The sequence below is a fragment of the Rattus norvegicus genome, chromosome 14, assembly GCF_021556685.1.
Source record: "Rattus norvegicus strain SHRSP/BbbUtx chromosome 14, alternate assembly SHRSP_T2T, whole genome shotgun sequence".
NCBI classification, from domain to species: Eukaryota; Metazoa; Chordata; class Mammalia; order Rodentia; family Muridae; genus Rattus; species Rattus norvegicus.
In genome coordinates this window covers 1,029,387-1,053,009 of record NC_141547.1, presented here as the reverse complement: position 1 = coordinate 1,053,009, position 23,623 = coordinate 1,029,387, and the positions used below count along the sequence as shown (strand labels likewise).

General features: G+C 42.8%; 1 protein-coding gene and 1 non-coding gene across 10 annotated transcripts in view; one reads left to right on the top strand and one right to left on the bottom strand.

Moving 5' to 3' along the window:
• The window catches only part of Gak (cyclin G associated kinase), a 73,522-nt gene that overhangs the window by 5,002 nt on the left and 44,897 nt on the right, over positions 1–23,623 (bottom strand). For 3 of the 9 annotated variants that reach the window (XR_015636827.1, XR_015636825.1, XM_087584406.1), the window contains exons 20-24: positions 23,003–23,149; positions 21,511–21,909; positions 20,880–21,050; positions 19,702–19,824; positions 2,367–2,483 (exon numbers count right to left, since the gene is read on the bottom strand). Coding sequence is in view for 4 of the 9 variants with exons in the window: in XM_087584406.1 (XP_087440532.1) it covers positions 2,367–2,483; positions 19,702–19,824; positions 20,880–21,050; positions 21,511–21,909; positions 23,003–23,149 (957 nt within the window). In the remaining 5 variants the exon portion in view is untranslated. 9 annotated transcript variants of the gene reach the window in all.
• On the top strand, positions 5,489–5,595 carry LOC120096867 (U6 spliceosomal RNA). The gene has a single exon (XR_015637824.1). It is a non-coding gene; the product is annotated as a U6 spliceosomal RNA (small nuclear RNA).

Sequence of the window (23,623 nt, the reverse complement as noted above, 5' to 3'; positions counted from 1 at the left end):
TTTATTGTGACTGCACCCTGATATTTTTCCCTCTTGAAGGAATAAAGTATTTTAGTGGAGCCCACAGTTAAGAGACTTTGAATTGTAAAAAGACTTTGAATTTTAAAAGATATTGGATATTTTAAAGGGATTGAAAATTTAATATGTAAGAATTTGTAAAGACTGTGGGACTCTTAAAGTTATTTAGATCTTGGGGGTGAATAACAAAGTAAGGGTTGAGGCTTAATAGCCATGGGTTTGTGTGTCAAGTTGATAAGGGGTCAATTGTACCGGCTGGTTTTGTGTGTCAACTTGACACAAGCTGATGTTATCACAGAGAAAGGAACCTCAGTTGAGGGAATGCCTCCATGAGATCTAGGTGTAAGGCATTTTTTCAATTAGTGATCAAAGGGGGGAGGGCCCAGCCCATTGTGGGTGGTGCCATCCCTGGGCTGGGTAGTCTTGAGCAAGCCAGGGGAAGCAAGCCAGTAAGTAACAACACCCCCCCCCCCCCCCCCCCCCCCGCCTCTGCATCAGATCCTGCTTCTGACCTGCTTGAGTTCCAGTCCTGACTTCCTTTGGGGATGAACAGCAATGTGGAAGTGTAAGCTAAACAAACCCTTTCCTCCTCTATTTGCTTTTTAGTCATGATGTTTTGTGTAGGAATAGAAACCCTGACTAAGAAACATGTAAATATAAGAAACTCAATTTCTATGATTTGCTTCACCCAAATCTTCCCCTAAAGCAGCTGATGATTCAACATTGTCTCATGGGAGCATTGGCATTCCAGAATAACTGTGATGGAACCTTTGCCCCTCTCCTCATTTCCCCACACGATTACATTTTTTTTTATTACTACAGTTGTATATTTTAGTAGAGTACTTTGTCAAACTGTTTTCGAAAAAAAATGTTTTTCCCACATTTTTGCTTGGTCTTTCCACAGTTGAAAGTCTCAGATCTGTGCTTCTTTTCTGCACTTCCTTACATCCCACTGCAATGGGCTATGAGGTTCAGGTACAGCTGAGACTCCTTTTCTTGCCTGTGCAAATCCAGTGGTTCCAGTTCCACCAATTTTCATACTTCTGTCGTCCCCATTTGGGTACACAGCTGGGTCCTCTCTTCCTATCCAGGTATCAGTGCCTGGCATTTTGCTAACACTACAGTCTTGGTTTCTGTGGCCAGAGAATGTACCTCAAAGTCAGGGTGGAGATTCTATACTACTCTCCATTACAAGAAGCCCCAATCATTGTAGTTTATTTGCTTTCTCAGATAAATTGTACAAAAATCTTTGCTGGGATTTTGGTGGAAAGAACATTAGACCTACAGATCAATTAAAATACTAAGCAGAGGGGCAATCTTGTGATACACAAACATTTAGTGTCTTTCAATCTTGACTGCCATGTTTGTGTTGTATTTCCACCATATTGCTACTACATGTTTCTTTATGTTTACAGTTAAAAGCGCTTTTGTAACTGTTTTGAGACAGGGTCTCATGTAGCCAAGATTTGAACTCCTGATCCTCTTACCCAGTTCCCTGAGTGCTGGGATTACAGGCATAAGCCTCTACCCCTACCTGGTCTGAAAGCTTTTTTACAAAAATCAACTATACATGGCACTGTTTTAAATTCTGTCAGGTGCCCAGTGTCAGCCAAGGTCAGTTATGTTTTAGTGAGTGAATATAATACCACCTAAGACAGATGCCAGAACAAGCAAGTCCTGTGCAACAAGCAACCTGACAATATCCCCAACCAGAAACTACATGCCCTATAGCTTATTGGACTTCCCTTCTCAGAAGTTATGAAGAAGAGATACTGACAAAGGAGCGGAGGAGCCTAAAGGAGATTTAGAAGACAAACCTGAGATGACGTCTGGGAAGCTCAGCTTGTGAAGATAGGAGGTACAAAATGTGGTCCAGCCCCAAGACAGGCATGAATATTACAAGGAGTAGCATTTGACTCCATGGTTGACCTTTACCATGAGAATGCTGATGTCCAACACTCAGTACTAAGCAGAGCCTCACCAACTAACTCCTCAGCTGCCCTACTTCCTGGATAATACCATAACCTTGGAGTTAGCTGGTACAGATACTGCATGGTCACACAGGCCATGCATCAACATTAGGTCTACCAACTCTCATTTTTATAGCTTTTTAGTCAATGGGCACTCAGAATGAAAGCAGACATAAGCTTCTGGGGTCCTTGGACATAGGAGTGTAATAGAGCATGGAAAGGAGCTGCTGCTGCTGCTTTTTTTTTCTTTTTCTTTTTTTTTTGGAGCTGGGGACTGAACCCAGGGCCTTGCATTTGCCAGGCAAGCGCTCTACCACTGAACTAAATCCCCAACCCTGGAAAGGAGTTTCTTACCACATAGGGTTGACCCTGCATTACCTTGGAGGCTAGAGCTGAGATCACTGAGGTCAGCAAATGGGTCTGGGTTCTGAGACTTGGTTTGGCTGGGGTTGGGGCCTGGAGGGGCTGGGTGACCTGCAGAAGAGAAGAGAGTACCTGGAAAAAGGACAAAAGCCATGAGATTTACACAGCACAGAATGAAACACAGTCACCCAAAGTTCCTGATCCTCCCTTTCAGAACCAAAGGCCCCACTCAAGGTTGGTAATTCTTTAAGGATGGTGGGAAGAGCACAGGACACACCCGGCCGAATGGCTGGCTCCAGCATCTGTCCATATCCATGTTGCTCAGGGAAATCACTGACCGTCTGGTACCAAGAATCAGAAAGTGTCTTCACTGTTCTGACTCTGCAGCATCGTCTGTTATAATCTCTGAAATGTGACTGTCCTTCATGATATAACATCGGAAATTTGAGACTAGCTAAGCATAAAATCTTGAAATAATTATTGCACAACTACTCGAAATGTTATCTCGTCATTAAAAATGATGGCTTAGTGGTTAAGAGTGCTTATTGCTCAATCATCAGGACCAAAGTTCAGATCCCAGCACCCATGTAATATTTTCACATAAAAAGCAGGTGGATCTCTGTTAAGTTCAAGGCAAGCCTGGTCTCATAAAGTGCAGTACAGTCAGAGCTATACAATAAGATTCCATCTTACAACAAAACAAAACAACTGAGCCAATGAAATGGCTCAGCAGGTAAAAGGGCTTGCTATGTAAGCTTGATGACCTGAGACTGATCCTGGAACATGTGAAGAAGCCATATGTGTGCACCTGTAATCCTGGCACTTGGTGACAGACAAGTAGAGTCAGGAGAATTGGTTAGAAGATTGTGAGCAAGCTGGTGCCGCAGAAATGAGAGATCCTGCCTCAACAAAGTGGAAAATAATGACCTCAAGAAGTTGTTCTCTGAGTTCCAAATGTGCACCACAGCATGCACATGTACCACAGAAGATGTAAATCCATACTCATACATGAACAAACACAAAACACATATAACAACAACAACAACAACAACAACAACAACAGAGCTAGCTAGACAGCATAGTGGGTAAAAGGCACTTGCTACCCAATCTGATGTCCTGGGTTCAATCACTATGCATCACAATCCCTGGGGCCTGTTTGGTGAAAGCAGAGAATGGAGTTACCCAAGTTTTCCTTTAACTTCTACATGCCTTCCATGATAGGCACACTGCTCCCCACTCCACACCCCCCATAAATTAACACAATGTAAAAACTTGTAAAAATTACATTTAGTCCCAGGCAGTAATGGCACACACCCTTAATCCCAGCACTTGGGAGGTAGAGGCAGCAAAAGATTTCTGCTTTATTGAAGGCCACAGCAGCACTAGTGACCCCAGGTAAAACATTGCCCATGGCCCAACAACACTCCTTAGAGCCTTTCCAACAGCCCCTAACTGCACCCCCATTCTGACCTACAACTCCAGCAGAAGACTTTTGCTTTTCTGAAGACTATGTTATATTAGGAACCCCAGATACCAAGCAGGTATCCAGATTTCCAGAGGCCATGCAGGCACTTGGAACCCAAGAGACAATATTGGCACCCAAAACCCAAGAGGTCACCCAGGCTGCAAAAACTCCAGCAGAGACAGCCTATTGGACTTGAAGACTCACTAGTCACCAGAACCCTAGGCCACTCAGGCCAGAAGACCAGAGAGGAAACTGAAATCAAGTGGGGAAAAACAAAAATGATCCATCTAACAAAGATAAACTCAGAAATCAGCACCTAAACTTATAATAATGCCAAACCCAGACGACCAGAGGCACTGCAGTGTGGGAGTACAGCAACAGTCAGAGCATGGCCCACCAGAGCCCTGCTACCCTACTGCAGCCAGTCCTGGATATTCCAGCAGAGCTAAAGCACAAAAAACTGATCTTAAATCCAATGTTATGAAGATGATAGAGGTTCCTAAAAAGGAAATGAATAAATCCCTTAAAGAAATTCAGGAAAATGAAAACAGGTGAAGGAAATTAATAAACTGTTCAATACCTGAAAATGGAAATAGAAGCAATGAAGAAAAAAATAAACTGAGGGAATCCTGGAGATGGAGAATCTAAGTAAGTGAACAGGAACTAAAGACACAAGCATCACCAACAGAATACAAGAAATACAAGAGAATTCTCAGGTGTCGAAGATATGATTGAATAAACTGATACATCGGTCAAAGAGAATGTTAAATCTAAAAGTTCCTGACACAAAACATCCAGGCAGTCTGGAACACTATGAAAAGACTGAACCTAATAATAATAGGAATTGAAGATTCCCAGCTCAAAGATCCAGAAAAATATTTTCAACAAAATCATAGAAGAAAAATTTTCTAACCTAAAGAAAAAGATGCCTATAAATGTACAAGAAGCTTACAGAACAGAAAGTCCCTCTGCCACATACTAGTCAAAACACTAAATATATAGAATAAAGAAAGAAAATTAAAAGCTCCAAGAAAAAAGGCAGGCCTATCAGAATTATACCTGGCTTCTCAACAGAGACTCCAAAAGCTGGAAGGGCCTAGAGATGTCTTGCAGATTCTAGGACCACAGATGCTAGCCCAGCCTATTATCAAAACTGACAGATGGTGCAAAGAAAATATTCCATAAGGAAGTCAAATTTAAGCAATATCTGGCCACAAATCCAGCTCTATAGAAGATACTAGAAGGAACGCTCCAACCCCAGGAGGATAAGTACACCCATGAAAACACAGCAAGTAATTTCACACCAACAAAACCAAAAGAAGGAAAGCACAGGTGTGTGCGAGTGAGTGAGTGAACGAGCGAGGGTGCCCACACTCACCCACCACCATCAAACTAACAGGAAATATTCAATCATTGGTCATTAGTATTTCTCAACATCAATGAACTCAATTCTCCAACAAAATAACACAAGCTAATTGAATGAATTTGAAACAGGTTCTGTCATTCTGTTGCATACAAGAAACACACCTCAACATCAAAAGACAGAAAATTATCTCAGAGTAAAGGGCTGGGAAAAGATTTTCTAAGCAAATGGACCTAAGAAACAAGCTGGGTAGCCATTCTAATATCTAATAAAATAGAATTCAACCCAAGTTAACAAAAAGAGAAAGGAGTGCTCGCTTCGGCAGCACATATACTAAAATTGGAACGATACAGAGAAGATTAGCATGGCCCCTGCGCAAGGATGACACGCAAATTCGTGAAGCGTTCCATATTTTTAAAACAGAGACTGAAGGAACACCCATTCAGAGCCTGCCCCACATGTGGCCCATACATATACAGCCACCCAATTAGACAAGATGGATGAAGCAAAGAAGTGCAGACTGACAGGAGCCGGATGTAGATCGCTCCTGAGAGACACAGCCAGAATACAGCAAATACAGAGGCGAATGCCAGCAGCAAACCACTGAACTGAGAATAGGACCCCTGTTGAAGGAATCAGAGAAAGAACTGGAAGAGCTTGAAGGGGCTCGAGACCCCATATGTACAACAATGCCAAGCAACCAGAGCTTCCAGGGACTAAGCCACTACCTAAAGACTATACATGGACTGACCCTGGACTCTGACCTCATAGGTAGCAATGAATATCCTAGTAAGAGCACCAGTGGAAGGGGAAGCCCTGGGTCCTGCTAAGACTGAACCCCCAGTGAACTAGACTGGTGGGGGGAGGGCGGCAATGGGGGAAGGGTTGGGAGGGGAACACCCATGAGGAAAGGGGAGGGGGGAGGGGGGTGTTTGCCCGGAAACCGGGAAAGGGAATAACACTCGAAATGTATATAAGAAATACTCACAGTTCTCTGCACCCAAATCCCGTGGGAGGGAGAGCTAAACCTTCAGAGAGGCAGACAAGCCTGGGAAACCAGAAGAGACTGCTCCCTGCACACACATCTCGGACGCCAGAGGAAAAAGCCAAAGACCATCTGGAACCCTGGTGCACTGAAGCTCCCGGAAGGGGCGGCACAGGTCTTCCTGGTTGCTGCCGCTGCAGAGAGCCCCTGGGCAGCACCCCATGAGCAAACCTGAGCCTCGGGACCACAGGTAAGACCAAATTTTCTGCTGCAAGAAAGCTGCCTGGTGAGCTTGGGACACACGGAAGCAGAATTTCTCTAGGACCGGGCACGTTCTGTGTTTACCGGAAGTCCCACACCCGCGGATCCCGGCCCGCAGCAGCTCTCTGCTCCCAGACCCGGTGAGAGAGAGACCCAACCGCCTGGTCAGGTGGGCACTCCTGAGGCTGCAGAGCGGAAGAGACCACCAACACTGCTCACCCCTGCCCACATCCCTGGCCCAAGAGGAAACTGTATAAGGCCTCTGGGCCCCCGTGGGGGAGGGCCCAGGAGCGGCAGGACCCCTGCCTGAGACACCGCCGGAACCTGAAAGAAACAGACCGGATAAACAGTTCTCTGCACCCAAATCCCGTGGGAGGGAGAGCTAAACCTTCAGAGAGGCAGACAAGCCTGGGAAACCAGAAGAGACTGCTCCCTGCACACACATCTCGGACGCCAGAGGAAAAAGCCAAAGACCATCTGGAACCCTGGTGCACTGAAGCTCCCGGAAGGGGCGGCACAGGTATTCCTGGTTGCTGCCGCTGCAGAGAGCCCGTGGGCAGCACCCCACGAGCGAACCTGAGCCTCGGGACCACAGGTAAGACCAAATTTTCTGCTGCAAGAAAGCTGCCTGGTGAACTCAAGACACAGGCCCACAGGAACAGCTGAAGACCTGTAGAGAGGAAAAACTACACGCCCGAAAGCAGAACACTCTGTCCCCATAACTGACTGAAAGAGAGGAAAACAGGTCTACAGCACTCCTGACACACAGGCTTATAGGACAGTCTAGCCACTGTCAGAAATAGCAGAACAAAGTAACACTAGAGATAATCTGATGGCGAGAGGCAAGCGCAGGAACCCAAGCAACAGAAACCAAGACTACATGGCACCATCGGAGCCCAATTCTCCCATCAAAACAAACATGGAATATCCAAGCACACCAGAAAAGCAAGATCTAGTTCCAAAATCATTTTTGATCATGATGCTGGAGGACTTCAAGAAAGACATGAAGAACTCCCTTAGAGAACAAGTAGAAGCCTACAGAGAGGAATCGCAAAAATCCCTGAAAGAATTCCAGGAAAACATAAATAAACAAGTAGAAGCCCATAGAGAGGAGACACAAAAATCCCTGAAAGAATTCCAGGAAAACACAATCAAACAGTTGAAGGAATTAAAAATGGAAATAGAAGCAATCAAGAAGGAACACATGGAAACAACCCTGGATATAGAAAACCAAAAGAAGAGACAAGGAGCTGTAGATACAAGCTTCACCAACAGAATACAAGAGATGGAAGAGAGAATCTCAGGAGCAGAAGATTCCATAGAAATCATTGACTCAACTGTCAAAGATAATGTAAAGCGGAAAGAGCTACTGGTCCAAAACATACAGGAAATCCAGGACGCAATGAGAAGATCAAACCTAAGGATAATAGGTATAGAAGAGAGTGAAGACTCCCAGCTCAAAGGACCAGTAAATATCTTCAACAAAATCATAGAAGAAAACTTCCCTAACCTAAAAAAAGAGATACCCATAGACATACAAGAAGCCTACAGAACTCCAAATAGATTGGACCAGAAAAGAAACACCTCCCGTCACATAATTGTCAAAACACCAAACGCACAAAATAAAGAAAGAATATTAAAAGCAGTAAGGGAAAAAGGTCAAGTAACATATAAAGGGAGACCTATCAGAATCACACCAGACTTCTCGCCAGAAACTATGAAGGCCAGAAGATCCTGGACTGATGTCATACAGACCCTAAGAGAACACAAATGCCAGCCCAGGTTACTGTATCCAGCAAAACTCTCAATTAACATTGATGGAGAAACCAAGATATTCCATGACAAAACCAAATTTACACAATATCTTTCTACAAATCCAGCACTACAAAGGATAATAAATGGTAAAGCCCAACATAAGGAGGCAAGCTATACCCTAGAAGAAGCAAGAAACTAATCGTCTTGGCAACAAAACAAAGAGAATGAAAGCACACAAACATAACCTCACATCCAAATATGAATATAAAGGGAAACAATAATCACTATTCCTTAATATCTCTCAATATCAATGGCCTCAACTCCCCAATAAAAAGACATAGATTAACAAACTGGATACGCAACGAGGACCCTGCATTCTGCTGCCTACAGGAAACACACCTCAGAGACAAAGAAAGACACTACCTCAGAGTGAAAGGCTGGAAAACAACTTTCCAAGCAAATGGTCAGAAGAAGCAAGCTGGAGTAGCCATTCTAATATCAAATAAAATCAATTTCCAACTAAAAGTCATCAAAAAAGATAAGGAAGGACACTTCATATTCATCAAAGGAAAAATCCACCAAGATGAACTCTCAATCCTAAATATCTATGCCCCAAATACAAGGGCACCTACATACGTAAAAGAAACCTTACTAAAGCTCAAAACACACATTGCACCTCACACAATAATAGTGGGAGATTTCAACACCCCACTCTCATCAATGGACAGATCATGGAAACAGAAATTAAACAGTGATGTCGAACAGACTAAGAGAAGTCATGAGCCAAATGGACTTAACGGATATTTATAGAACATTCTATCCTAAAGCAAAAGGATATACCTTCTTCTCAGCTCCTCATGGTACTTTCTCCAAAATTGACCATATAATTGGTCAAAAAAACGGGCCTCAACAGGTACAGAAAGATAGAAATAATCCCATGCGTGCTATCGGACCACCACGGCCTAAAACTGGTCTTCAATAACAGTAAGGGACGAATGCCCACATATACGTGGAAATTGAACAATGCTCTACTCAATGATAACCTGGTCAAGGAAGAAATAAAGAAAGAAATTAAAAACTTTTTAGAATTTAATGAAAATGAAGATACAACATACCCAAACTTATGGGACACAATGAAAGCTGTGCTAAGAGGAAAACTCATAGCGCTGAGTGCCTGCAGAAAGAAACAGGAAAGAGCATATGTCAGCAGCTTGACAGCACACCTAAAAGCTCTAGAACAAAAAGAAGCAAATACACCCAGGAGGAGTAGAAGGCAGGAAATAATCAAACTCAGAGCTGAAATCAACCAAGTAGAAACAAAAAGGACCATAGAAAGAATCAACAGAACCAAAAGTTGGTTCTTTGAGAAAATCAACAAGATAGATAAACCCTTAGCCAGACTAACGAGAGGACACAGAGAGCGCGTCCAAATTAACAAAATCAGAAATGAAAAGGGAGACATAACTACAGATTCAGAGGAAATTCAAAAAATCATCAGATCTTACTATAAAAACCTATATTCAACAAAATTTGAAAATCTTCAGGAAATGGACAATTTCCTAGACAGATACCAGGTATCGAAGTTAAATCAGGAACAGATAAACCAGTTAAACAACCCCATAACTCCTAAGGAAATAGAAGCAGTCATTAAAGGTCTCCCAATGAAAAAGAGCCCAGGTCCAGACGGGTTTAGTGCAGAATTCTATCAAACCTTCATAGAAGACCTCATACCAATATTATCCAAACTATTCCACAAAATTGAAACAGATGGAGCCCTACCGAATTCCTTCTACGAAGCCACAATTACTCTTATACCTAAACCACACAAAGACACAACAAAGAAAGAGAACTTCAGACCAATTTCCCTTATGAATATCGACGCAAAAATACTCAATAAAATTCTGGCAAACCGAATTCAAGAGCACATCAAAACAATCATCCACCATGATCAAGTAGGCTTCATCCCAGGAATGCAGGGATGGTTTAATATACGGAAAACCATCAACGTGATCCATTATATAAACAAACTGAAAGAACAGAACCACATGATCATTTCATTAGATGCTGAGAAAGCACTTGACAAAATTCAACACCCCTTCATGATAAAAGTCCTGGAAAGAATAGGAATTCAAGGCCCATACCTAAACATAGTAAAAGCCATATACAGCAAACCAGTTGCTAACATTAAACTAAATGGAGAGAAACTTGAAGCAATCCCACTAAAATCAGGGACTAGACAAGGCTGCCCACTCTCTCCCTACTTATTCAATATAGTTCTTGAAGTTCTAGCCAGAGCAATCAGACAACAAAAGGAGATCAAGGGGATACAGATCGGAAAAGAAGAGGTCAAAATATCACTATTTGCAGATGACATGATAGTATATTTAAGTGATCCCAAAAGTTCCACCAGAGAACTACTAAAGCTGATAAACAACTTCAGCAAAGTGGCTGGGTATAAAATTAACTCAAATAAATCAGTTGCCTTCCTCTATACAAAAGAGAAACAAGTCGAGAAAGAAATTAGGGAAACGACACCCTTCATAATAGACCCAAATAATATAAAGTACCTCGGTGTGACTTTAACCAAGCAAGTAAAAGATCTGTACAATAAGAACTTCAAGACACTGAGGAAAGAAATTGAAGACCTCAGAAGATGGAAAGATCTCCCATGCTCATGGATTGGCAGGATTAATATAGTAAAAATGGCCATTTTACCAAAAGCAATCTACAGATTCAATGCAATCCCCATCAAAATACCAATCCAATTCTTCAAAGAGTTAGACAGAACAATTTGCAAATTCATCTGGAATAACAAAAAACCCAGGATAGCTAAAGCTATCCTCAACAATAAAAGGACTTCAGGGGGAATCACTATCCCTGAACTCAAGCAGTATTACAGAGCAATAGTGATAAAAACTGCATGGTATTGGTACAGAGTCAGACAGATAGACCAATGGAATAGAATTGAAGACCCAGAAATGAACCCACACACCTATGGTCACTTGATTTTTGACAAAGGAGCCAAAACCATCCAATGGAAAAAAGATAGCATTTTCAGCAAATGGTGCTGGTTCAACTGGAGGGCAACATGTAGAAGAATGCAGATCGATCCATGCTTATCACCCTGTACAAAGCTTAAGTCCAAGTGGATCAAGGACCTCCACATCAAACCAGACACACTCAAACTAATAGAAGAAAAACTAGGGAAGCATCTGGAACACATAGGCACTGGAAAAAATTTCCTGAACAAAACACCAATGGCTTATGCTCTAAGATCAAGAATCGACAAATGGGATCTCATAAAACTGCAAAGCTTCTGTAAGGCAAAGGACACTGTGGTTAGGACAAAACGGCAACCAACAGATTGGGAAAAGATCTTTACCAATCCTACAACAGATAGAGGCCTTATATCCAAAATATACAAAGAACTCAAGAAGTTAGACCGCAGTGAAACAAATAACCCTATTAAAAAATGGGGTTCAGAGCTAAACAAAGAATTCACAGCTGAGGAATGCCGAATGGCTGAGAAACACCTAAAGAAATGTTCAACATCTTTAGTCATAAGGGAAATGCAAATCAAAACAACCCTGAGATTTCACCTCACACCAGTGAGAATGGCTAAGATCAAAAACTCAGGTGACAGCAGATGCTGGCGAGGATGTGGAGAAAGAGGAACACTCCTCCATTGTTGGTGGGATTGCAGACTGGTAAAACCATTCTGGAAATCAGTCTGGAGGTTCCTCAGAAAATTGGACATTGAACTGCCTGAGGATCCAGCTATACCTCTCTTGGGCATATACCCAAAAGATGCCTCAACATATAAAAAAGACACGTGCTCCACTATGTTCATCGCAGCCTTATTTATAATAGCCAGAAAATGGAAAGAACCCAGATGCCCTTCAACAGAGGAATGGATACAGAAAATGTGGTACATCTACACAATGGAATATTACTCAGCTATCAAAAACAACGAGTTTATGAAATTCGTAGGCAAATGGTTGGAACTGGAAAATATCATCCTGAGTGAGCTAACCCAATCACAGAAAGACATACATGGTATGCACTCATTGATAAGTGGCTATTAGCCCAAATGCTTGAATTACCCTAGATCCCTAGAACAAACGAAACTCAAGACGGATGATCAAAATGTGAATGCTTCACTCCTTCTTTAAATGAGGAAAAAGAATACCCTTGGCAGGGAAGGGAGAGGCAAAGATTAAAACAGAGACTGAAGGAACACCCATTCAGAGCCTGCCCCACATGTGGCCCATACATATACAGCCACCCAATTAGACAAGATGGATGAAGCAAAGAAGTGCAGACTGACAGGAGCCGGATGTAGATCTCTCCTGAGAGACACAGCCAGAATACAGCAAATACAGAGGCGAATGCCAGCAGCAAACCACTGAACTGAGAATAGGTCCCCTGTTGAAGGAATCAGAGAAAGAACTGGAAGAGCTTGAAGGGGCTCGAGACCCCAAAAGTACAACAATGCCAAGCAACCAGAGCTTCCAGGGACTAAGCCACTACCTAAAGACTATACATGGACTGACCCTGGACTCTGACCCCACATGTAGCAATGAATATCCTAGTAAGAGCACCAGTGGAAGGGGAAGCCCTGGGTCCTGCTAAGACTGAACCCCCAGTGAACTAGACTATGGGGGGAGGGCGGCAATGGGGGGAGGGTTGGGAGGGGAACACCCATAAGGAAGGGGAGGGGGGAGGGGATGTTTGCCCGGAAACCGGGAAAGGGAATAACATTCGAAATGTATATAAGAAATACTCAAGTTAATAAAAAAAAAAAAAAAAAAAAAAAAAAAAAAACTCACGTTAAAAAAAAAAAAAAAAAAAAAAGGAAAGAAACATAAGGGAGGGAAGGCAAGAGGGGAAGCACTCATTTTCTCTCCATCTCCAGCACATGCACCCGTCTCTACACCTGGTAAGTTCTACAGCAGCTACTAAGTCAGCCAATGCTTGTTCTAATCTTGAAGTTTATACGGAGCTGATATTTATTGTTTTATGTATGACAAGCAAAATGTCAACTTGAACAAGAACAGATAGCTTATATTGAACCAAATTTTGGTCATAAAAGTCAAGGATGTTGTATGTTTTTTCCTGGCCCAAATATGGAAACCAAGAGAAATAACTAAAGTTTTGAGTACGTATTATGTGTCAAATACTGTCCCCGGTGACAAAATATATTTAATTCTAACTATATCAACTTTACTATCTTTACTATTAGTCTCACCTCCACTGACAAGAAAATTGGTAGATGGTAAAAGAGGAAAGCTATGTAAAGTCAAACAACAGTAATAGCCTGGAATCCAAAAGTAACCTTTGCAGTTTGGGGACTATGAGTCTTTTCTTTCTTTCTTTTTCTTTCTTTCTTTCTTTCTTTCTTTCTTTCTTTCTTTCTTTCTTTCTTTCTTTCTTTCTTTCTTTTTCTCTCTCTCCCTCTTCCTTCCTTTCTCTTTCTTTCTTTCTTTCTTTCTTTCTTTCTTTCTTTCTTTCTTTCTTCTTTCCTTCTTTTCTTCCTTCCTTCATTCTTTCCTTTTTTTTCTGTCTGTCTTCCTTTCTTTCTCTTTATTTTTAAAACAGACTTTCATATAGCACATGCCAGACTCAAAATCTTTATGTAACCAAGTGTGATCGTGAACTCCTGATCTTTCCACCTCAACTTTCCACGTGTTGTGATTACAGATCTGTGCTACCATGTTTGAATCTTTTATTTCTTTGCATACTGCTTAGGTTGTACTTACTGCTGCACAGTAAAATTTGTCATGAACAAAAAAAAAAAAAAAGAGAGAAAGGAAAGGACACTTCATACTCAACAAAGGAAAAATCGAAGATGTCTCAGTTCTGAACATCTATGCTCCAAACACAAGGGCACCCACATTTGTAAAGGAAACATTACTAAACTCAGCAAATCTCACACATTAGAAGTGGGAGACTTCAATATCTCACTCTCATCAATGGACAGAAACTAAACAGAAAAATAATGGAACAGATGCTATGGCTTAAATGGATATAACAGGTATCTACAGAACATCTCACCCAAACACACCTTCTTCTCGGCACCTCATAGAACCTTCTCCAAAACTGACCATATACTCACTCCATCACAAAGCAAATCTCAACAGACTCAAGAAAACGGAAATGACCCCCTGCATCTTACCAGACCGCCATGGTTTATAGCTGGACGCCAACAACAAAAGCAACAGAAACCTCACAAGTTCATGGAAACTGAACAACTGTCTAATGAAGACCACTGAGTCAAGGAAGAAACAAAGAAAGTAAAGACTTCCTAGAATTCAATGAAAATGAACGCACAGCATACCCAAACTTATGGGACACAATGAAAGTGGTGCTAAGAGGGACGTTCTCAGCACTAAGTGCCTCCATAAAAAAATTAGAGCGTTCTTACGTGAAAGCTCTGCAACAAAAAGAAGCAAACACACTCAAGAGGAGTAGACAGCAGGAAATAACCAAACTCAAGGCTGAAATCAACAAAATAGAAACAAAGAGAATATACAAAGAATCAATGAAGCAGTTGGCTTCTTTGAGAAAATCAACAATATAGACAAACTCTTATCCAAACAAAGTAAAAGACAAATAGACAATATCCAAATCAGCAAAATCAGAAATGAAAAAAGAGAGGTAATAACAGATACAAAGGAAATCCAAAAGATTATTAGGTCATACTTCAAAAACTTATACCCCACAAAATTGGTAAATTTAAAAGAAATGAACGATTGTCACAATAGATACCACTTACCAAAGTTAAATCAAGATCAGATAAAGATTTTAAATAGACCCAAAGAAGCAGCCATTAAAAGTCTCCTAACCAAAAAGAGTCCAGGACCAGATAGTTTTTGTGTAGAAATCTATCGGACTTTCAAAGAAGAGCTAATACCAACATTCCTCAATCTATTCCACAAAACAGAAACAGAAAGAACACTGCCAAATTCATTTTATGATACCACAGTCACCTTGATATCCAAATTACACAGAGACTCAACAAAGAAATAGATTATAGATCAATTTCCCCCAGGAACATTGATGTAAAAGCCTTTGATAAAATTCAACACCCTTCATGATAAGTTTTGGAGAGATGAGGGATAAAAGGGACACTCATAAACACAATAAAGGCAAAATACAACAAACAGTCGCCAATATCAAACTAAATGGAGAAAAACTTGAAGCAATTTTACTAAAATGAGGGACAAGACAAGGCTGTCTATTCTCTCCATACCTATTCAATATAGCAGTACTTGAAGTCCTACCTAGAACAAAAAGACAGCTAAAGGAGATCAAGGGGATATAACTGGAAAGTAAGAAGTCAACATATTGCTATTTGATGATGATAGTATACATAAGTGACCCCAAAAATCCTACCAGGGAACTTCTATAGCTGATAAACTCCTTCAGTGAAGTGACTGGATATAAAATTAATTAAAAAAAATCAGTAGCCTTATATATAAACAATAAGTGTTTTCAGAAAGAAAACGGAAATAATACCCTTCTTCTTTTTTAAAGATTTATTCTATTTATTATGTATAAGTACGCTGTAGCTGTCTCAGACACACCAGAAGAGGGCATCAGATCCCATTACAGATGGTTGTGAGCCACCATGTGGTTGCTGGGAATTGAACTCAGGACCTCTGGAAGAGCAGTCGAGCTCTTAACCACTGAGTCATCTCTCCAGCCCAACACCCTTCAAATAGCCACAAATAATATAAATTATTTTGGTGTAACTCTAATCAAGCAAGTGAAAGACCTGTATGACAAGTGTTTGAATAAAGAAATTGGAGAAGATTATAGCAGATGGAAAGATCTCCCATGCTCATGGATTAGTAGAGTTAACATAGTGAAAATAGTCATCTTATCAAAAGCAATCTACAGATTCAACATAAATTCCCATCAATATCCCAACACAGTTCTTTACAGACCTTGAAAAAACAACACTCAACTTCATATAGAAAAACAAAAGTCTCAGTGTAGCTAAAACAATCTTGTGTGATAAAGAACTTCTGGAGGCATCACCGCCCCTGATTTCAAGTTGTACTAGAGAGCAACAGTAATGAAAACCACATGACACTGGCATAACAAAAGACAAGCTGACCAGTGAAATCTAATTGAAGACTCAGAAATAATTCCACACACCTATCAACATTTGATTTTTTGACAAAAAAGCCAAAATTATACAATGGAAAAAAGAAAGCATCTTCAACAAATGGTGCTGGTCTAACTGGATGGATGTCAGCACATTAATCTATCTCCCTGGTGACAAAACTCAAGTCCAAGTGGATCCAAGACCTCAACATAAAACCAGATATACTCAATCTGATACAAGTGGGGAACAGCCTGGAACTCATTGGCACAGGAGACAACTTCGTACACAGAACACCGATAACACAGGCACTGAGGTGAACAATCAATAAATGGGACCCATGAAACTGAAAACCTTCTGTAAGGCAAAAGACACTGACAATAGAACAAATGCACAGCCTACAGGATGGGAAAAGTTATTCACCAACCCTACCTGTGTCAGAGAGCTAATTTCGAAAATATATAAAGAACTCACGAAACTAAATAGACATCCATAAGAATTGGGGTACAGATCTAAACAGAATTCTCAACAAAGGAATTCCAAATGGCCAAGCAGCACTTAAATGTTCAACATCCTTAGCCATCAGGGAAATACAAATCGAAACAATGCTGAGACTTCATCTTAGACCTGTCAGAAGGGCTAAGATAAAAAACAAACAACAACAACAACAAAACAACAACAACTACAAAAAACAAACTGAGTAAGACATACGTATAGGAGCTGGAGAGATGGCTCAGTGGTTAAGAGCACTGACTGCTTTTCCAGAGGTCCTGAGTTCAATTCCCAGCAACCACACGGTGGTTCACAACCACCTGTAATGGGATCTGATGCCCTCTTCTGGTGTGTCTGAAGACAGCTACAGTGTATTTACATATAATAAGTAAATAAATCTAACAAACTCATGCTGGCTAGAATGTGGAGAAAGAACACTTCCTCGTTGCTGGTGAAAGTGCAAACTTATACAGCTACTTTGGAAGTCAATTTGGCATTTTTTCAGAAAACTAGGAATAAGTCTACCTCAAGATCCAGCTAACCCAAGCCTAACTTCTGGGCACTAAAGGATGCTCGCACATCCCACAAGGACACTTGCTCATCTATGTTCACAGCTGCTTTATTTCTAACAGTCAGAACCTGAAAACAACCTAGATGCCTCTCAACAGAAGAATGATAAAGAAAATGTGGTACACCCACACAACGCACAGTATTAGTCAGCTGTTAAAAACAATGACATCATGGAATTTTCCAGCGAATGGATGGAACTAGAAAAGATCATCCTGAGTGAGGTAAGTCAGACGCAGAAAGACAAACATGGTATTCACTCATTTATAAGTGGATATTAGCCAAAAAGTAAAAGATAATCATACTACAGCCCAGAGAAGCTTAGTAACAAGGATGGCTCAAAGGGGGACATATGAATCTCACTGTGAAGGGGAAACAGAATTAGATATCGTGGGAGAATAGGGTTTTTTTGGGGGGGGAAGGGGGTGGTGTTGGTGGGTATCATCTGGATGGGGGTGTGTGGATAGAAACAAGAGAGGTTGGGGAAGGATGGAGTACTGGGAGAGACAACTGGAATGGGTGGAGGTGGGGGCAGGAGTGAATTGGGGGGTGGGCAAATCTCTGGGATAAGCTAGAAATCTAGTGAAATGGAAACTCCCAGCAATCTATGAGGATGACTCTAGCTAAGACTCCTAGCAATGGGGGATACAGAGCCTGAACTGACCCTCTTCTGTATCCAGTCAAGTCTTCTAGTGGAGGAACTAAGATACCAACCCAGCCATAAACCTTCGACCTACAATTTGTCCTGACTACAAGATGTGCTGGGGTAAGGTGATGCAAAAATTGTAGGAGTGGCCAACCAATGATTGATCCAGCCTGAGACTCATACCACGAGAGGTACCCAACCCTTGACACTGCCTAGAGAGTCAGGCCCCAGAGGCCTAGGATAGAACCAAACATGATTGACATTAAAAAAAAAAGTCAATGAAATGATTCCTAATGATATTCTGCTATACTAGACTGGTGCCTAGCCCAACTGTCGCCAGAGAGGCTTTACCCAGCAACTGACAGAAACAGATGCAGAGACCCACAGCTAAACATTAGCTTGGGAAATCCTGTGGAAGAAGAGGAGGAAGGAGTGTAGGGGCCACAGGGGTCATGGACACCCCAAGAAAACTCACAGAATCAACTAACCTGCAAGGAGCTCAGAGACTGAACCGCCACCAGGGAGCCTCCATGGGACTGCCCTAGGCCCTCTGCACATATGTTACAGTTGTGTAGCTTGGTCTTCTTGTGGGACTCCTAACAGTGGGAGCGGGGGCTGTCTCTGACTGATGCCTGCATTTGTGACCCTTTCCTCCTGCTGGGTGCCTCCTTCAGCCTTAGTAGGAGAAGAGGTGCCTAGTTTTAATGCAACTTGAGATGCTATGAGTGGTTGACATCCATGTGATACCTGCCCTTTTCTGAAGAGAAATGGAGAAGAGGGAGGAGAAACTGCAATCAGAATGGAATAAACAAACAAGAACGAATTCTCAACATGAAAAGGGCTTAATAAAGAATACGAAATAACCCTGAAGAAAACAATCAAAGAAAAACCTCACAATCAAAAGTATAGAAAATAATAGTCACCCTCTAACTTCTACAAATGCACAACTCATGCACACACTAAAATAAATGAACAACTTTTAAAAAATACTTACTAAATTGTAAAATGTTTTTAAATCCAACTCTGACGAGAAACCAAAGACAAGAATTCTTGTTTCTGAGCAAATAAACTGATAAAATAGTAGAAGGGGATGTATGTTAGACTTTGCAAACAGGTTTGTGCCAGAATTTGGATCAAAAATGTGCTAGCAAGATAAAACTATAGGTACACAGAGTATGCACAGAGTGGTCAGATGGATGTGCACAAATGTCAAGAACTCCTTGTAATTCACATCACCAATAGGGCACATCCTAGAAGCCACAGCACACACATGGAAGCTTTTCTGAGGTACCCTCAGAGAACACAGAAAATATAGAAAATCACGTACATAAACAAACAGGGCAATTGATCACACACAGGCAAGGAATTATGTCCAAACTTTGCCTTCATGGAAAGGAACAGCATGGAAGAATAGCAGGAGGAGACACTGTTGCCACTCAACAAAGGGAGGAGACACTGTTGCCACTCAACAAAGGGAGGAGGAGACACTGTTGCCACTCCACAAGGGTAAACCTCTTACAGAGTGTGGGCACTCCCACGGAACAGGCAGCAGAGAACTCTGTGGTTCACACGCACATAAGGCTGACTAGGACATACCCTCACCCTAACCCTAACCTGTAAACGAGCCCTGCCTTGTCCTCTTCTCAAAAGGGATGGGGAGACTTGCGTCTCGAGAGACCAGCGAACAGTGGGGATGGAGGTCATACCTTCTGGTACTGGCATGGAGGCCGGCCCAGGTAGAGCAGTCTCAGCCCACGTATCCCATCCTCCTAGCAGATCTGGGTGGCTGGATGAAGCAATCACCTTGTTGGGCTCTGCTGGCAGATCTCCTGGAAGAAGCCAGAGAACATCAGGGGTTGGGTTGAGTATATACGCCACATAATGCTGAGGGAACCTTCTTATCCCAGGCAGAAGCAGGAGGCAACCTGCTGCCCAGCTTACATCCAAGGGACCAATGTGGCTAGGCAGTCGAGGCAGTGCTTTGCTCAGACAGACACCTGGTGGCTGATACTCTGAACTCACAGGATTGGCGGGCAGAACTAGCAGGCCTCAGCCATTATCATCTGGCCTTTTTCCTGATGGTCCTGAAGATGTAGCAGATAGCCATAAAGTTGGGCAACAGAGGTCAGCAGGCAACATCTTCACAGGGTAGCAGGGACATTTGTATGCTGCCTTTCTGCCTTTCTCTAACCTACCACGATGGGTAAAGGACTCATAGGAATTTTTAGGAACTCCCTGGAGTCTAGAGCTAGTTAGTCCCTGTGTCCTCTGCTGGTCATGCACCCACTTCAGCACGGCGGAGCCGTATGTCATACCTTCTACCCACAAGCCATTTGGAGCAGTCAGCTGTCTCCAGAGTATACCCCAGACCATCTGCTCTCTTCTAGGAAGCAGAACCAAGCTTTCTCTCCAAGATATAGCAATTTCTGCCTAAATGGGTCATGTCTGCTGCTCCCACATGCACACATCAGTCTTTAGCCATCCTGTTGCCTCATCATAAACCTGGACTTTTTTGGTCCCTTAACCGGTCATTCCCACCTCCTGGTCCTTCCCCTCCTAGAAGCTCTGGCAGAAGTAAGTACTAGTCTCTGCTACAGTCCAAGCGTCACAGAAATGCCCACTAGCAGGGCCTATAAGCAGCAGAGAAAAAGATGCTATCATGTTCTGCTAGGCTTTGGGAAGCCCTAGACTTTGCGAAGAGGAAAAGTTAGGTATAAGAGGTATAAGTTAGGCTATATCAGAGCTGAGCAGACAGAAAGAAGGCCCTTATGCCCACTGCTCCATCTCCAAGTCCTATCCCCAGGCCTCAGGAAGTAGGTGCTCCTAGGCCTGTTCAGACATAAACTCGTGGCTTCTATGTAATATTCATCATGGCCATACTTACCCAGGTGCAGGAAGGCAGTGCTGCAGGATGGGGGTGGGGCGCTGTGGGTCGATGGGAAGGCAGTTGAGGAAGCTACAGAGTCAGAGTTGAGAAACTCTCCAAAGAGATCAGGCTTGGAGCAGGGCTGGGTGTCCGAGCTGGATGGCAGCAGGAACTGGTCAAATGGGTCCACTAGGAGACATAGGCAGGGCAGGGACAAGCATACCTTAGCCTGCACCCTGGGAACCTTGCTGCCTTGCTCTCAGCCCTCCCTTTCCTCAGCAATATGAACTCATACCACCCAGCAGCCCACCCAGGGATACATGGCCCTTCTAATGTCCTACATCTTAGGACTATCCCATGGATACAGCATCACCTGAAGCCAGATCTGGCAGTCCTGGTTTGTGAGCTGAGACCAGTAGGAACTAATGCAGCCACACATGCAGTTTCTATAGAAGGTGTTTCCCACCAGATGTCAATATAACAGGATGATCCTTTTTCTACATGGCAGGAACAGTTAAGCCTTGTTCATTACTATGAAACCAATTTTCTGCATAACTGAAATGCATACCAGTGTCAGGGACTTTTCCTTGCAGGTTGCTCTGCACCCCAAGAAGAGAAACTGGGCTTGCTAACAGCAGAGGAGTCTCACCACCAAGCAGGTCACCAGGAGGTCCCACTTGAGAAGCATCAGATGGTTCAAGAAGGGAGCTCAACAGGTCAGTGTTGCTAGACTGGACCCCGCTAGCCTGCAAGGGAGCAGCAGGCCTTAAGTCCCCTTCAGAGTGCAGCCCCAGGAGATCGACACCTTCTTCAGGCTGTACAGGCTCCTGTGGGGCAGCCAGCATGCCCACATCAAATATTAAGTCTTGCTGTCTGGTCCCAGCTGCCAGCCTTGGTGTATCTTCTCCAGCCCCAGGCTTTCTCTCTTCACTAGGGCATGAAGCCTCTTCTTCATCTGATACTTCACTTCCATCTCCATCTGCAATCAGGTTAGACTGACTCTCCTTAGGAGAGGTATTGTCTACACCAGTCTCTGGGTCTTTTTCCTCTGTGGAAAGAAAACCAATGGTTTAGTGACCCACATGCTAGAGTAGCTGTGAAAGAGCAGAACAAGCTGACATAAACAGAAGCCAACCCCAGTGGGCTACCTTAGTCTTCAGAGCTCAGCCAACACCAGGACCCTCACTCATTCATGCCAACCCCAGTGGCTATCTTAGTCTTCAAAGCTTATTTCTTGAGAATTGAGCTTCAGAGACCACCATGGAGCCATAATACTGTCTCTATCCAACAGCAAAGCAGCTCAGGCTCACACAGGTTCATCTGCAGGCCAGCCTCTCCATCTCTATGCAAAACACTTGGTAAAACATAGCCTAGTAGGGGACATACAATGGCACTTCCTGGGGAAATGCCCTTCCCTGAGTGGTAGTGGCATACTCTGGGTTATAAGTCAGGGAGGCAAGTGGTTAAGGTGAATCCTAGGTGTTTAGTTGTATTAATTAGGCTATGAGACATGAGGAAGAGACCATGATGCCCAGTAGAAACTAGAGGCAGTAAGAAGTAAAGTAATTCCCAGGTGGGGATGTGATTAACCACCATAGTTTAGCTTATCCCTCTACTGTGGACCTTATGAAACCCTGGGCCTGTTAACGAAACTATGTATATAGGGACATGGTCAGCAAATGACTTCAAATCAATAATGAAATAAAACTGATACCTTGAGCTTTGTGTGCATGTGTGTGTACACACATGCGAGTGCGCACATTCATGTGTGTGTTGTGTGTGTATCTATTTCTGTGTTAAACGAATATATACTCTTCTTAGTTTGTGAGCCAAGGCTAATGTGTAGCTCAGTTATAAAGGATTTATCTGACATGCACAAGGCCCTGGTTTTGATCCCCAGACATAAATCCTTCCAAAACAGGCCAAGATGTAGGGCTATGGCCCCTGTAAGGAGACCTCAACTTTGCTTGTCCTCATAAGTACCTGTCACCCTAAGTACCTGAACTCAGCACATGGCCCTTGCAGAATGCTGCAACTGTGTGTTAATAATGCCAAAAATTAGTAGTGACAAGAGAGTTCAGGGTCCTGTGACAGGCTGGACCCCATTGAAGGATGAAGGATTAGCTGTGCCCTATGCTTACCCTGCCAATCCAGTGTGTGAAGAAAGTGGTTGGTGTCCGTGCTGCTGCTCTGTGGTGAGTCCGACTCTGTGATCTCAGCCTCTGGAGACCCTGCCTCAGCATCATACTGAGCTGTGGAGCCCGGCTGCCGGGGTAGCTCTGGTTTCCCTGTCAGGAAAAGGCTGCATCAGGCCACCAGTGCCAGGCATAACACAGGGCAAGGCACAGTCAGAGCAACTGGATATGGTAGGCCACAGGGGCACCTGGCACCAGTTCCTTGAGAACAACAAGATCTGGCTACAACTAGATTCCTATATCCTTCTATTCAGTGCTGTGCCCCACCCATGAACACACACAGCACACTCATACAGCCTATCACACACATATACATACATGCAAACATATATTCCTTTTAAGAATACATGTAAATTGTACAACCTTCAATGTGGGATTTAAATTGTCACGTCCAGAGTATATGACCTAAGTCAACTTATGGTACAAACTGAACTTTGGAGGAAATCCTTCCCCAAGTCACAGATTCATGTTAACCCCAAAAGTAGGTCAAGGGTTCATGCACCCAGAGAGCAACAGGACCTTATACCAGAGCAGTGGTTCTCAACCCTCTTAATGCTGCAACCCTTA